This window comes from Pongo pygmaeus, chromosome 2, assembly GCF_028885625.2.
Source record: "Pongo pygmaeus isolate AG05252 chromosome 2, NHGRI_mPonPyg2-v2.0_pri, whole genome shotgun sequence".
In the NCBI taxonomy this organism is placed as follows: domain Eukaryota; kingdom Metazoa; phylum Chordata; class Mammalia; order Primates; family Hominidae; genus Pongo; species Pongo pygmaeus.
The window spans coordinates 126,140,566-126,156,197 of record NC_085930.1 but is presented as its reverse complement, the minus strand read 5'-3'; the positions used below and the strand labels follow the sequence as shown (position 1 = coordinate 126,156,197).

The following is a 15,632-nucleotide window of genomic DNA, read 5'->3' as shown; positions in this document are numbered from 1 at the left end:
ACCGAGGCTGGCGGCCGGCGGCCGGCGTCGGCGGGTGCGCAGTGTCTCGGTTCAGAAGAAAGCCGCAGGTGGGCGCAGAAGCTGAGCTGTGTGTAGCCCCCCGCGCCTCCGCGCCCCAGGGACCCTGAACTGGTGGGCGCTCAAAGGGCCACGGGGGTTCCCAGGGAGTCTACGTGGGCCTAAGGATGGGTGGCCCCAAGTAAGCCTAGAAAAAAGCCCAGAGAACTTAGTGGCCAGGTGCCCTGACAGAGCCTGGTCTCCAAGAACCAGAAGCGGAGGTTTTCGAGGCTTGGTTAAGTCTGATGTGGGCAATCGGCAGCAAGCCTCCCTCCCCCGCCCCTCCGCCCCCCTCCCCTGCCCCGCCCCGCCAACACCCATTGTCCAGACTTCCCAGTGGGGTAAGGAAATAGCCCCATTCCACTTCAAGGAAAAAAGAAGATAAACAAAACATCCCCACCCCTGCATGACTACAGTATCCAGTTAGAGATTCTAGAGCCTTCCGTGGAGGTAGGGGGTGGGTGAGGCACTGTTAAAGCTGAAAACGATAGAGGAGGAAGCAAAATGAGATCTTTAAAGCAAAGATGAAAACCCCAACAGCACAGAAGACAGAGCTATGTCCGTTCCCTTATTGAACCACATTTATTAAAAATGACTAAGACTGTACATAAAAATCCAAGACCTCTAAAAAGCCTATAGGAGCTGTGGTATCAGGTTTTAGTTTCTTCACATTACCAAGTTAGGGAGAGGGGATGGCGCAAGAAGAGGATGAAATAGGAGTTTTCCTTAAACACGGTTCAAGTTAGTAAAGAGTAGCTGAATACATTCTTAACTATCTAAGAAGTAAATGGAATATTCCCAAATATCATGGGGATGATGAAACTCTCCTCTTGCCCCTGCAGCTGTTAAGTGATTTGCAAATTCTTTACAAAGCCAAAGCACCAGTTTTACATTATCCCAGACACCTATGTAGACTATTTGTACAATATATACCACATTATTCTATAGTGTATCTAAACACACAACTGTACACTTTTAAATTCTTTTTTTTTTTTTTTTTTTTTTTTTTTGGTGACTCCTTCCCTTGCTCTCTCCTGAGTCCTACTGGCCACCCCAGCACACAGCAGAGGCCTAGCAAGTCTCAAGTGAGGCAATCCTGGACTAGGGCAAACATGGCTTGTTCCAAAAGCCGGGGGTTAAGGAATCAAAGTCAGGTGAAACTATCACTTTCACAAAAGCTTTTCTTGACTCCTGGACCTAATATCTTTTGCCCCTGGCAGAATGTAACAGTAAAACATCTCCTTCTGAAGCTGAAGGCCCAGCCCTCTTTCAGAAGCAAAACACCTTAACACTTGGCTTCTATTTGCTTAAGAATTTACAAATAGAAATGAGAATCAAAGGTTTTAACTCATTTGATAGCACTGGGCACTCAATGTTCACAGCCTGCTTCTTTGAATGGTTAGTGTCTCTCCAATAAATAAATACAGAACCTTGGATACCCTTCGAATTTTAAAATACCTTAAAGTCTTCCATTAATCTTATTTTTTAAAAACGCTAGGTTTGTTTCAGTTACCTGCAGCAATCAAAAAGCTTTGGCACCTTCTTTTAGAGAATTGCACAAAACAGGATGCATCAAGGTGGAAGGCAGACATCTTTTTGGCAACCTAGGCAAAGAAGACAACAAAAAACACCACCAAGTCCATCTGCAAAAAGTTAGCTAATTTTTGAGGTTAAAATAACTCTTTAGGGAGTTGTGTAAAAAGCATAATACCCTCCCATGCCTTTTGAGGTGTCTTTACTATACTCTTCAGCATTAATGTCCTCACACTTTATGGAGGGTGAATTTTCATTACTGGAGTTGCTAGGAGACAGCCGCCTTCGCTTACAAGCACTGGTGTATACTCCTGAATCATTGGAATCTAGAGATTTGATGGAAGGGGGTGTCTCTATCCAAGAAGAGCCAATTTCCTCTTTCACTTTCTCCTTGGAGAGCTGATCTTCAGAGAACACAGTGGGGCTTGTTCTGGAGGTCCATGGTAGTCCAGCTGCCATCTTTCTCTGGTAAGAACCTCGACCTCCCCACCCTGCCATTGCAGGAAAGGTTGGGTCGGGGTAATACCCCAGGGCATGGGATGTCTGAAGGGGCAAGGATTTAATGCCATATGGGAGCAATGTGCTAGAAGTATATTCAGATTCATAGGAACTGATGTCTAGTTTGTTGGTCCCAGGTTGCTGGACAGGCGTGACAAGCCACCGCTGGGGAGGGTTGGCCACCTCTTCACTCTGTTGGGGTGAAAGGAGGCCGTTGGTCTGTGGCACGGTTCTCTCGCCATTATAATAGCGGGCTTGAGGTAAAGTGTTGACAAAGGGCTCCGGAAAGAAGGATTGAACGCCGTACCGACCTCCAGGGACAATCTGATGGGATCTAGGAGAATCCGTGGGAGATGGAGTTAACCTGTCATTTTCTGAAGCGGTGTACATGCTACAATATAAAGAGAAACACTTAAAAAAAAAAAAAAACCCCAATGTTGTCCCCAAACAAACCACCTCCCAGAAATGAAAAAGGCTTGTGTTGGTTATCTGTACTGAAAGTGCTGGTCTGTTGGGCTGAAAGAACAGAGGCAGGAGATGCACTGGCCTATTTTAGCTGGACTCTTGGCTTATTGGGAAAAATTTCCCACCATGTAAGAAAAAGTTTCCTCCTAGGCATCAAGTATTTAAACTATAGAAAATCTACCTTTACTAGTCCTAGAACATGAAAAACTCAGATCAAACCTCCTTTGTCAGAGTGATGGAAAAAACACTGGCTGTGGCGGTAGAAAACCCAGATTTTAAAAAGAGCAGGGCCTTGCTGTTTCGTGTTGTGAAATTACATCCTCTTAGTTTCAGTTTTTTCTTATGTTAAAAAAAAAGTGGGGGTGGGGGAGAGTAATAATATCTGCTCTTGGGAGGATAAAAAAAATGGATCAAATGAAAAGAAAGGTATAAAAATGCAGATTCTTAAAATTTCAATTCTTCACTCAAATGCTAAAAAAAATTCTTCATTTTTAAGTCCTTAACATTTCTTCAGAAATGAACACAACCTTTCTGAGAAAAATCTAAAGCAAGATTAGTAAAGGAAAAAATTTTGGAAAAATAAAAATATGTAAAAATCCCAAAGGTAAAAGCTCTTCCTAAAATACATTATCAGCAAAGTGCCTGTTGATGTATGTCCTGTTCAGAGATGATCATGCAAGTGTGGATAAAAGCTGCACTTACGAATCATAGTTGTCTCTGAAGCCTTTTGCAAAGGGGTTATGATCAATCTTTAGTTGAGTAATCTAGATAGGGGAGAAAAACAGTCATTGAGTGCTTTATCATGCTGGACCTTAGCTTTAGAGATTCTTAAGATGTCTGGGACACTCACGTCGGTGTTTTGGTAGGCAGTCACTGCAATGAATTGCGTTTCTGAGAAGGTAAAGGTCTGGGTCTTTGAGGGCTCATTCAAGTCCTCTACGCCATCCTCTGTAACTTCAACAATATGCAGTCGGGGTTGGTATTTGTGTAAGGATTGTAAGACTATCATCTGGAAAGAGTACAGAAAAAAAATTGCTAAATCTAAAAAGTCTCTTAGTGGTTCAACAAAATTAGATTTTGACAAATTATGTATTTTGGTATGGGACTTCTAAATGCTCCTCACTAACAGCTTTGTTTATTGCAATTTTAAAGGTCTCATTATTGCCCCCCCTTTTTTTGAAATTTAAAACATAGCTGGGTATGTGGTTTTGATAGATATGCTTTCCTCTTGGTTTCCTAAATTCCCAAAATACTTCGGTATTTCTGTTCTTAATAGTCAACTCACTGTTATTGAAATCCAATAAGAAAGTGAAGATGAGAAAGGTCAAAAGAACAAAAAAGGTTAGAAATAGGCGAGCAAACAGGTCACAAATGCAAATATTATAAATACAGTGAAAAGAGTAGGGACTCTTATTAGAAAAAAGACTTATAGTCACAGACAGAAGATACCCCCCTCCTGCTCTGTCACTCTACCTGGGTGTTGTTGTTATTTGCGCCTTTGTTATTGGTGAGTTTTAATTTCCCGAATGAAATCTCCTGTCTCATCCAGTGGGAACCAGTATTAGGAGACTCTGGGTGAACATACATTTTGTTGCCTAAGAGAAAATGAAACAAAACACAAAACCCAAGCATATAGGGCTGTTTACAAATGGGGAAAGCGGAGGGATGTCTCTTAGCTATGGGCAAGATATAAGAGCTAGACTTACAGCTGGTCTCCCAGCAAAAGTTGCTTAAAGAGGCCAGTGGAGACCAGCAGGACTACATCGATATCCCTCCCAGGCCCCTGTGCTTCCAACCTTCCTTGCACTAGGAACTCCCCTGAATGGCATTTCAGAATTTAGAAACGGAGCTAACAGGAGATGACTCTTGAAGGTCAATTTGGGGCCTTCTAAAGCTGTAAGGGCAACATCCAATGGAAGACAGTTGGATATTTACGGGTGAACCAAACTTTGGCTGGGCTTTCTCAAGTGAACACTAGAATCCCAGGAGCCCTTCCCATCTGGAGAGCTTATGACTACGAATTTGTTAAACGTAGGGATTGGGGGGTGGGGTGATGTCTTAGTTAAAGGTTCTAAATATCTATATATTGGCAGACAAGAAATCTGACTTAGCAAATTCTCCTCTGCGTCAAACAAGCACCTCAAAGAAACTCATACTAACACCTCTAGGCCTCAGAATGGAAGGGAAAAAAAAGTGCTACATTTAAATGTGAGTTGTCTGAGTCGAGGGTTCCGATTTCTTCCCGCCCGTTCCTCCCCGGCCCGAGCCTCTTCTCTGCTCACCCTGCATGTTATTGTCGGCTTTGCCACAGGTCACCCATTTGCCCCCTTGGAAGCGCCAGTGGTTGGGGTCCGCCAGCACCACCTCTACGAACACATTGTAGTGGGCAGTGGGATTGAGTCCGTTTATGTTGAAGCTCAAGAAAGGAAACATGCGCCTGTGCAAGGGAATAGAAACAGAAAAACCGATTTAAATTGGGATGTCCTAGAACGGGCCCAGGCCCCAGCGGGTTCCCCAGACACCTGGGATAGGGTCGGAGCACATTTAAAAGTTTGCAATGAACAGAATGCTGGTAGATCAAGTGGTCTGAAACTATGTAAAATATTTTTGAGTTGGCAACTCTTGGAACCTTTCGTCTTTTCAAAAACAAACAAAAAAAAAAGCTTGCCCCAACATCGGTATATCCCAAATTCGCATGCTTCCAAAGGCTCATATTCTCGGCCCTTTCAGACGCTCATTAAAATTTTTCTCCTAGATTGTTAAAAACTACTAATTTTTAAATGCACCATTTTGAAAAGTACCAGAGAACAATATTAGGTTATTCTTGTCAAAAATATATATGAAAACTTTAGGCTAAAAGTCCCCTTTGAGTACCCCTCTCTCAGCGCGCCCCCTTCCCTTTCCCCAGAAGTAGCCAGTGTTAGCAGTTGGATGTATATCAGAACTTTCTCGCGCACCGAACCCGAGCCAGGTCTGGCTCCAGGGCAGATCTAACCACCTACTCGGACCAAGCTTCCGAGGCCGGCGCTCTAGCCTTCACGCCCACCTCGCGGAGACGCCCCGTGGAGACCCTGGCGCCTAAAACTGCGGGAGCCCATCTACTGCGCTCAGGTGGCCAGCTCTTGAGCCTTCCCTACCCGTGGCTCCTTGCCGGCACGCAGGCATGCACCAGCATACCGCCGAGCAGGAGGATCTAACGAATCCAGCTTGTGGACATGCCCTAATTTCCATTTCCGCCTCCTCCGGGTCTGTTCAGGTGAGGATGATGGGAGGGAAAAGCGGTGTACAGCCGTAACACTGGCACCCTGCAAGAGCCGCCGGGGCACTGACACAGAGGGACACCGCATTGGAGATGCGGTGTCTACGGAGATTTATTGCGCGCGGTGAAACACTCTAAGCACCGCGCGGAACGACTGGGTTCAGCTCCCTCATCCCGGACCTTCCCTAGGACCACACGTTCACCCTTTATCCCCGAACCCAGGGGCCCCTCCACGCTGCGCTCACCTGCCCTGTTTCGTAATGATCATCTCAGTTTGGTGGCGGTGGAATTTGAGCCACAGAGGCCGGTTGCACAGGTAGACGTGGGCACGGAAGCCAGAACCTGGAACCCCCAGGCCCCCCAGTCCTCCGCAAGATCCCGCCGCTGCGGCTCCAGGGTACGGCCCGTAGAGCGGAGCCCCCTGGCTGTACTGATAGCTGCCCGGGCCGCCGCCCCCGCCGCTGCTACCGCCCGCGCCACTGCCCGCACCGGCTCCTGGGCCGAACTGAGCCCTCCCGGGTGGGCACACAGCCGCGGGGAAGCCGCCGGGGGGCAGCATGGAGCCGTAGGGGTAGCGCGCCCCGTTAGGAGCCGGGTACACAGGTCCGTGGGGCGCCCCAGCCGCCGCCTGGTACGGGAAGAGTGAGCAGGGCGCAGCCAGCTCCGACCCCTGAGGACCGGGGGACTGGAGGTAGTACCGCTCGGAGCTCAGGCTGTCCATGGAGTAGCGCGCAGCGGCCGCAGCCGCGGCGGCGGCGGCGGCGGCAGCAGCGGCGGAGGGCAGCTCCTCCTCCCCGCAGGGGGAGCCCTTGCGGCCGTCCGGGGGCCCCGGCTTGACCACTGCCGCAGCGCTGGCAAATGCGTCCCCGGCGTCGGTGTCACTAAGCATGGCCGCGGGGGCCCCTGCGCTGGCGGCTGCGGGCTCCCCGCTCACCGCCTCGCAGGAGAGACTGCCGGAAAACTTCTTGGACGCTTTGTCTAAGTCCAACTTCTGAGGAGAGGGGGCCGCGCCGGGGAGGTGGCCAGCGCTCCCGCCGCTGCCGCCTCGCGCACTCTCCAGCGGGTAGAAGTGCGCGCCAGGCAGGTTCACTGAGCTCACCAAGAGCTGCTCCCCTAACTGCATGCTTTGCAAAGCGCAGACGGCAGCTGGCTGCTTCCTCTCCTCCCTTGGCCTTATTATAAAGGCAGGATGGGGGAGCCAGCGCCCTCTTCCGAGGGGAAGGTAACTTCCCCTTCCTCCCGCGCCGGGGCTACCCACCTGCCGACTCGCGGGCCGCTACAGCGCGTACTGGCGCGCCCTGAATCCAGCGTCCTTTCCGGAAGGAAAGCGCCGTGAGTTGGAAAGCAGGAGGTGAAAACTAACCCAGAAGCCCTCTCCTTTTCCTTCCTCGTACCTCTTGCTCCTCAGGACCCCCACCCTCCTCCCAGGCTCACACGCTGGAAGAAGGGGACTTAGATCTTTGTCCCCATCCACCCACTAGCCCGCGCCTTTCTGCCCTTTTTCGATTGCCAAAGCATCGGTCAAGTTGACCACTTGGAAACTTATGGGCTGTCACTAGCTGCTTTATATATTTGCGGCCAGGGAGGGGCTTCCCGGCCTCACAGCCCGGGGACCCTCCTATTGGCTGATGGAGGTGACACTAATTCAATTAGGCATTTACTAATTGGATCAAGTCGCCTGCGACTTTCTTTTCCTTTAGCCTGATTTTTTTTTTTTTTTGAGACTGCGTCCCGCTGTGATAATCAATCCTGGTGTCTGTAATTTCGCCGGAATTTAGGGGGACAAAGTTTGGGGTCTCCGTAGCGGTGTCCACCCTTGGCACATTAGTCATCTCAGCCCTCCGCTGGAGGAATGAGATGGCTGGAGCAGATTTTAGAGGCCAGAGAGAGAAAGACTCTTCAAGCTGATAGCTTGCAGGGAAGCGCCCGTCCCGGAGGCTGGGGAAACTGGGGCGAGTTGGGGACAGGCCCAAGGAAGTCTCTTTCCTCGTCGGAAGCTGTAACTTCAAAGCACACCTTCCTCTTGTCGAAGGCAAACTCCCTGGCCTTCAACGCACAGGAACCACTTTTTGTTTATTCCCATCATTTTACCCAGTGGGAAAGGTTTGTAAAGAGGAAACTCGCGCTAAGCTTTTGGGATTCTGGGGACGGCCAGAGCACATTGCCATCCTCGAGGACCTAAGCTCTCAGCTTCTAAATCAGAAGGTTGGAGAGGGTAGGGTACTGGGGACAGGACAAGAGTGAAACTAAGCGAGCTAACACCCACTTCATACTCACGCCAACACACCTGCTTTCGGGGAGACAATCACTTTTATTCCCCACAATTTAAAATCCACTCTGCTCAGTTTTCCTGATCCCGGATTCCGTCCCTTCACCACCATCTTCAGTTAGGCCTGACACCAAGAAACAAAGGTTCCCCAGCAGCCCCGCAGTTAGGATTCCCTGCGCCTCTGCTCTGCGGCTAATACAGGAGGTAGAATAATTAGTGAAATAATCAGTTTGATATTGAATTAAACTCCAGCTGCTTGTTTCTTCGCTGCGTTTCCTCAGATAGATTCAAGAGCGGGGCCGTCATATTTTATTGTTTCATTATTACAGAAGCGGGGGCACGTTTCGTTGCGGATAAGGAGAAGCCTGAATATTCGCAGTTAATAAGCAATTACAGACGCCGCCAGTAATCGCTCCGGGAACGCATTTTCCGGCTGAGATGTCGGGACTCTGCTTCCCCAACCGAACGCGATCACACGGAAACTCTTCGCCCACAACAGATGAGGTGGCCAGAGGACTGCTGAGCGCGCACACGCAAGTGTAGAACAGTGCGAAGCTTTCCAACCCAGTTTTCCAACCACAGCAGCACCAACATCCGCATGTCTGGGGTCTCCGAGAACGAGGTCCTTAATGCACTTGGACTCTCCAGGGCATTTATCGCGGTTTTTTTTTTTTTTTTTTTTTTCTATGTGTGTGTTCGCGCGCTCTCGCGCTTGCGTGTGTGTGGTGGTGAAACCCAGGAGTGCGCGAAGATTTTCAGGGTCAAGGCACAGCCACAGGGGAGGGGGCAAGTTGAGACTAGTGGGCTGGGGCGGTGGCCTTGTAGGTCCTGGGCCAGAGTGGCCAGGAGCAGATTGCCAGAAAGCTGGTACTGAGCGCGTTCTGCCCTGCGCTTCCTGCGTTTCGTGTCATCAGTATAGTTAGTGTTTGGCACGGCTGTTTTGATCACTACACTGTCCATGCCTTCCTCCCCTGCTTTAGTGTTATTTTGACCCAAGGAAGTCTCGAACATTGATTGTTCAAGTAGCTCTGTGAAGACTTCATGATTGTCAACGTGGAGATCCCGTGAGGGGTACGCGAGCTCAAGGAAAGAAAGGGGCCGCGCCGCTTGGGCGGCTTTGACGACGTATCTATCCCTGGGCTAGCGGGTCCTGATTACTATTCGTGGGATTCTCCACATTATCCTTGACCTGAGTTGCAAGATGTCTAAGGGAAAAGTAGGGATGAGAAATCTCCCTAATGTGAGACCTAATCTCACGTTATTTGGAGCCAGGGTGGCCAAAGGTGCATGACAGTTTTGCGCTTTAACAAAGCAAGAAGCGGGCCTCGGCGTCCCTTCAAAATGCTTTTGACGCAGCCAGGGAAGCGCTTCGCGTGGCAAAGTGCCATCGCAGGCAACAGGCATCGTTCCGACCCACTCTGGCGCGAATAACGCGGGCCAGCTGTCCCCCGAGCCACATCAGAAAGCGTTGATTTTATTCCAGCCCCAGAGCAAGCTTTTGAAAGCGCATGAGTTCAGTATGAGCACCACCTAATTATTAAATATATACACGATGTGTATAATTAGAATTTGTATTGATTCTTGGGGACAGGAAATTTTGGTTCATATCTACCCACTTCCCCAATAAATCTATTATTTTCCCCAAACTTCAACGCATTTTACATATGGAGAAGCAAAGACAAATTCAAAGAGAATAAAAATTCAGTTTCTATAAAACTACTCTAGGACCCCGGATTTTTGGAACATGGAAAATACGTACATAATATTATATTACATATTGTATTACATTACATTTGTAATTATATGTTACAAATTCTCTTTAAAATAATGAAAAGCACTGTTTCAGCTACAGATCTTTTTTTCTGGCTGAAGATAAAATAGTCTCATTTAATGGTTCCTCTGTGTTAATTAGCTAATCACATTATTATTATTACATTTAGAATACACTAGTCTAGAATGCCTGGAGAGTTATAGATGAGCAAGTCTGTGATTTCCTGCTTGAAATGGGCTTTCTTTTTGCTGGCTCAATATTATAGCCAGGGGAAGAGACATAAAAAGTATTTTCACGTGTCCCAGTCACACTTTAAAATCCAGGCACTCCTTTCCAGAAGTAGGAATAGAAAAGAAAGCCAAAGCAGTGGCTTAAGTGAACATGTCAGGCAGCACCCTCCTTAGATTGGGTGGGCAAATAACAGAGCCTTCCAGCCTGTTTGCTGTTTGATTTCAATTACACCCCAAGCTTCATGAAATCCAAATGAGACATTTATTGAAAGGTGCCTGGTTTTATGTGGCTCAACTGACAGTGTATTGGAATACATTGAACAAAAATATCAACACTGGGGAGGAAACATGGAAACCCCTTGAAACCCCAGACCCAAATACCTGCTGGATTAACTCAAATCTTGTACCTTTCAGCCTGAGATGGAGCAAGCAGGAATCTCTAAAGGCTACCAGGAAGCCAAGGCCAAGTCTGTGTGTGAACATATTAAAGATCTCATGCTCTATTGTTCTGAGGAATAATACCAACTTCATATCACTGTCTTGGTCAAAGTTATTGCCAACTTGACCAGATGACCTCTTTATCTCTTTCTCTGCCTTAAAGGTAACCACTATCCATGCATTGATCTTTTAAAAGCAAAACTGAGAAGCATTTGGTTGGAACAGGACTATTATACATGAAATACATTTACACACATATGGATATGTTACAGAGGTGAGTTATAGATGAGTGCAATGATATATGGTTTACCTCTCCCCATGTGCCACCCACCCCCCACAACCAAGGGGGCCCATATAAATGTCCCAATAAATACTATTATTTTCACCCCCACTAAAAACGTGTTATCAAAACACTGTCCATGTTATTCAAACACTTTGTAAATTCTGAGCAGACTTGCTGCCGGTTCTCCTTTTAACCCTAGGAAAACATTCCAACATTAACCGGTCACCAGCGCTTCGCCTGGACTCTGGGAAAGCGTCAATGGGTTTTTTGTGGTGAGTTGGTCCTTTTACTATTTATCTATGGCCCTTTCTTTGTTGATGTTACATTTTATTTCACCATCTCAGGTTCACTCTTTGGCCCTTTGTTCTCTGATGGCCAGATCTGCCACCTCTGCTGTGCTTTCCAAAGAGGGAGGGAACTTTAATCACCGTTAGGTTGTTGATGTTTCATTTTTTTTTTTTTAAGAAAATGTCCCATAAGATAAAACATCTTGGCAAAGACAAGCAGTGTTGATTCTGCTGACAAGAGCAAGATACTCCTACCAAAAGTTTCACTTTTATAAGAATTTTTAGAATTTATATTTCACCATGACACTGAAATACACTGACCACTTGCTTTATAAAAAAAACAAAAACAAAACGAAACAAAAAAACCCCAAACCAGAGCTGCAAATGTATGACGTGAAGTGTTATATTAAACCCATGGTATTTTTTTCAACAAAAATGACCAATTTAAACTATTATCTTTGCTCTAAGTCTATATATCTACATTGCTAATGCACTTTGTGGTTCACTGTTAAAATATGAGGAGGTGAAGGAATCCTGAAATGGAAGTTAATAAATAAACACACTAATAGTTGCTTATTACAAGAGATAAATTATCTTTTCCTAAAGATTGAATCAAGAGTCTTTGGCAATAGCACAAAATCATGACTTAACTTTTATTATGAAAGTATTTTTTAAACTGCTAATGAATTTCTGTATTTAGCTGCTGTTTTATCATCATCATCATCATCATCTTTTTCTTCTTCCTCATCATGTATATGGGAATATATAATATCAAGAGAAGCCACATTAGGCAAAGAAAGTAAAACACTCTCAAGAAAGTGTATTTTGGGAACGTTTGGCTAATTGTTGCTATGCTATATATGAAAGTTATGCGGGGCTTCATCTATTTTGCTCATTTTTCTACCCTGAAAATCCTGGAGCACAGTAGGTGCTTATCAATTAAATGAAAAGATTTACTAAACCGGTGTGCTGGAACAGCTAACAGAGGTCAGGGACAGTGTCAGGTCTTAGGCTTTATAACCACAAGGACTAAAGTAAATTTTTTTCCTAAGAGAAAAAGAAAACAAAGATCTTTCTAAATTAATAGACATGACATTTTCATCTTTTCAGACTTTAAAATATATCATTTTTAAGACCTTTTCTATCTCAATGTTCTTACATTGTTGCATGGCCTTTTTATGTCCATGCTAAGCTTCTTCCATAGCAAAACAGAAAAAAAGAAGTTAGTGCTGGAGTTGTAGTACAGCTGCTAAGGGAAGCAAACACCATGTCACCAAGGAGAAATGTTAACCTGAATGTAAATCAATTGTACATTACTAACAGAGTTGACAGAGTCTATGAAAATTAACGTTTCAACAGAAGGCACACCTATGATACAGGTGCAGCAAGATGTCTACACAACAGGTGGGCAGAACCCAAATCCTGTTGACCAAGGCTTCAATATGACATGGGTAGCTGGAATTCCCCAATCCAGACACTATGTGAGAAAAGTAGGGAGAGGAAGTTTGGGTTGGGGGCAAAAATAAGTAAGCCCATGACATAACCAAGTAAGAAACAGTGAGAGGGAAGGAGAAAGGAAGGACAGACAACAGGATAGAAAACTGTCGCAGTCATTCCTTAAAGGTCTCCCTTTTCAGACTTCTAAGAGAAAACAGAACCTTGTATTCAGAATTGTATGCATTTGTGGCTGTAACCTTTACTATCTTTGTGAGTCTGGGAAAGCTCTTTAACTTCTGTGTGCCTCAATTTCCCCACCTGTATAACAGCATAATTAATATGAAGCAATTATAACAGTACCTGGCACCTACATAGGAAGTCTTTCCTACTACTCGCCATCACACTTAGACTGAGCTTACTTTTTACCGTTCTTACTAAGATACTGGAGCTAAATGAGGATGAATAAACCTTAGTCTTTTTCCTCCCGGGGATTCCCAGTCCGTTGGGGGAGGCCAGGAGCAAACAGGTCAAAAGCAACGTGAACCAGGGGTAGGAAGCAGGAGTGAGTCAGTCAGAACCAAAGAGGGTCCCCAGTTACTCTAGCAGCTCTTCTTTATTTCCCCGAAAGGGGAAATCAAGTGCCCTCCCGGTGAGCTCGGCTGGAGAGGTGCACTTCAAAGCGAGGCGGCTGGTGCGCCCTAACCAGGCTGTGCCTTCCGCCCCCTCCAGGCGGCCATTAGCATTCTGTTTTTCCCAAGGCCTCCAGTATCTCCCGCCACCCGCTGGGATTTTGCCGTTCTGGCCGATTACTTGTCAAAGAAAGAAAATAGGGTATTTAGCTCAGCTTTTGTTCTCCACCTACTTGGTTAAACGCCTGACCACGAAGGAGTTAAGTGAGTAGTCGGAAGCCTCCCGCAGGGTTCTCGCTCCAGGAGAAGGCACCCTTAACTGGATGTCCAGAAAAAGAGGCCATCTGGATCCACTCGCTGTGGGTCCCTGCGGGCCTCAGTGGCGGCATCTGCAAATTAAGGGGACAGAGTAAGTGCAGAGCAAGATCTACCGCAGAGAGCGGCTGTCGAGGGAAGTCCGGAGGAGGCCCCGAAGGCCAGGCCGACCTGGGCTGCTTAATCACTCGGCAGGGGCCGGGACGGTCCCTGGAACTCCCTCCCCCAACAGATTATGAAGGAGCCGTAGTAAAGGAGTATCTACCGGGCAACAAACAGCAGCTAGGATCATTTTTCCACCACTTAGGGCTGACTTTTCAAGAACAGAGTTTATCTGCAAATCCACAAAAGAGGAGAATAAGAAAAGAAGCAGCAGCTGACTTTGCTCTGCTTTACTTGTATAATCTTTCAAAAGAAAAAGCACCCTAAACTGTTATAATCCCATTTTACAGAAGAGTAAAGTGATGCTTAGAGAGGCGAAGACCCTGGCTCAAAGCACCCAGCTGAAAATGGTAGCCTGGGGATGTGAATTCGAGCGGTCTGGGCTGCGGGGCTCCTAGTGGGGGGATTAAGTACGTGTGAATGGGGGCAGGGGTGGGTCGTTGTTTTCTTTGCGGGGGCAGATGTAGGCTATGGAACGGGGACCCTGTGAGTCTTCGGAGCAAGCCAGTGAACGGCATTCAGTGCCCATCTACAGCCGGTGGACCTTCAGAATGAGTCTCTGGAGGAAACCGGGCTCCATGACTCGGTTGTAAATCCCAACTTTGGGGTAGAATCGGTCATCCTTGCTTGGCATAATCATGACATGGGTTGTCCACTCTCTAAGTGCTGGGACTGGGCCAAGCCCTTGGCATACATCATCCCATTTAGGCTCTCACCCCCACCTCTTGAAGGTAGGTGCTTTCAGCATCTTCGCTTTACAGTTAAGAAAATCCAGGCTCAGAGAGATAAAATAACTTGCCTGAGGTTACACAACTTCTGAACCTTAAGTCCAGGAGGACCTAGAAGATGGAGAAGGCGGTACCTTCTGCCTGGAACTCTGAAACCTTTAACAGAAAACTGATCCCTCGGCCCCGAGCTTTTACTGAGGGGCGATCCGAAGAGACAGCCGCGGCGAAGCAACAGCCAGTTATCTCCCTCATCCCCTTCCAGATAAATTTCCTTTTCTCCTACCCCTCGCTGAGGTTCGCGGTGCCCCTGCCTCCTGCATGAAGGCGCGCTCTAAAGCTAGGGTTTTTGGACTTTAGGAGCGCTTCTCGCCTCCCCCTAGACGTTTGAAGCCTTCGAATTGAGCAAGGGCTGGGAAGCGAGAAGGCTCCTCTGGTCTCTCCCTCCTCTGAGCGCAGGACCTCTGCGGACACCCTAATCCCGAAACCCTCTTATCTGGGACTGCGCGCTTGCCAGCACGACAGCCAACTCCACCTCAGAGGAGTCTTTTAGGGATCCGAGCGCGTGGCGAATGCTCCCCCCGTGATGCACTATCGCTCACACCCACGCCTTGGTCCGCGAAGCGCGGGAAAAAGAAAAAAAAAAGTCCACGTAGGGGCTCAAACCCAGGCGTCGGGCGCTGCAGTCAGGGAAGGCTCCTTTAGGGGCTGGGTTCCTGGCGCTTACTACATCGAGAAGGATAAGGGCGATGGTTTCGCAATCCCACCCCCTCCTTTGTCTTCCTCCCCACCCCCCAGCCTTAGGCGGCTTAGATCTCCAAATGCAGTCGGGATGGCACTCAGGTATTTGAGCGCCTCAGTTTATCTTATCACCGCCACCTACAAATACACATCCATTCCAGATTGGCTTCTGGGAAAAGATACGGGGGTAGGGGATCCCACATATTTCCTCTCACCCTCCCTTTTTGGTCCTTGACGCCGAGTCTTCTCTGTTTCTCTGTACCCTTAGGTCATTGTCCAGGGCAGAGGTTAATTTAGACATCTTGACTCCAACAACTGATACTACTTACATATATATATATGAATGTATCAACAATACATTATATGTAGTATATATTATATAATATAAAATCAATATATACTTAACGTACTTGCATGAGTTAAAAAAAAATATCCAGCAACCCAAAAGCCACCAGATTGCCAACTCTTGCGCCTCCCAATTCCTCGAAGTGAAGGCAAGCACTATTAGTTTCTCCTGTGTATAATGTTACGTT

At 47.1% G+C, this 15,632-nt stretch overlaps 1 protein-coding gene across 1 annotated transcript; it reads right to left on the bottom strand.

The window, feature by feature from the left end:
* Window positions 1-620: 620 nt before the first annotated feature.
* On the bottom strand, window positions 621-6,964 carry EOMES (eomesodermin). The gene is made up of 6 exons (XM_054481538.1): window positions 6,058-6,964; window positions 4,836-4,990; window positions 4,027-4,148; window positions 3,404-3,562; window positions 3,256-3,317; window positions 621-2,479 (listed from the first exon to the last, which is right to left on the bottom strand). Exons 1-6 carry the CDS (start codon window positions 6,933-6,935, stop codon window positions 1,741-1,743), a joined length of 2,115 nt encoding a protein of 704 aa, XP_054337513.1. The 5' UTR covers window positions 6,936-6,964; the 3' UTR covers window positions 621-1,740.
* Window positions 6,965-15,632: the final 8,668 nt, after the last annotated feature.

Excerpts from the sequence above, each read along its gene's own strand:
- EOMES (XM_054481538.1), bottom strand. The coding sequence starts at position 6,935 with ATGCAGTTAGGGGAGCAGCTCTTGGTGAGCTCAGTGAACCTGCCTGGC. Across the intron at positions 4,991-6,057 it reads ATCATTACGAAACAGGGCAG|GCGCATGTTTCCTTTCTTGA; the intron begins GTGAGCGCAGCG and ends TCCCTTGCACAG. Across the intron at positions 4,149-4,835 it reads AGCCGACAATAACATGCAGG|GCAACAAAATGTATGTTCAC; the intron begins GTGAGCAGAGAA and ends ATTTTCTCTTAG.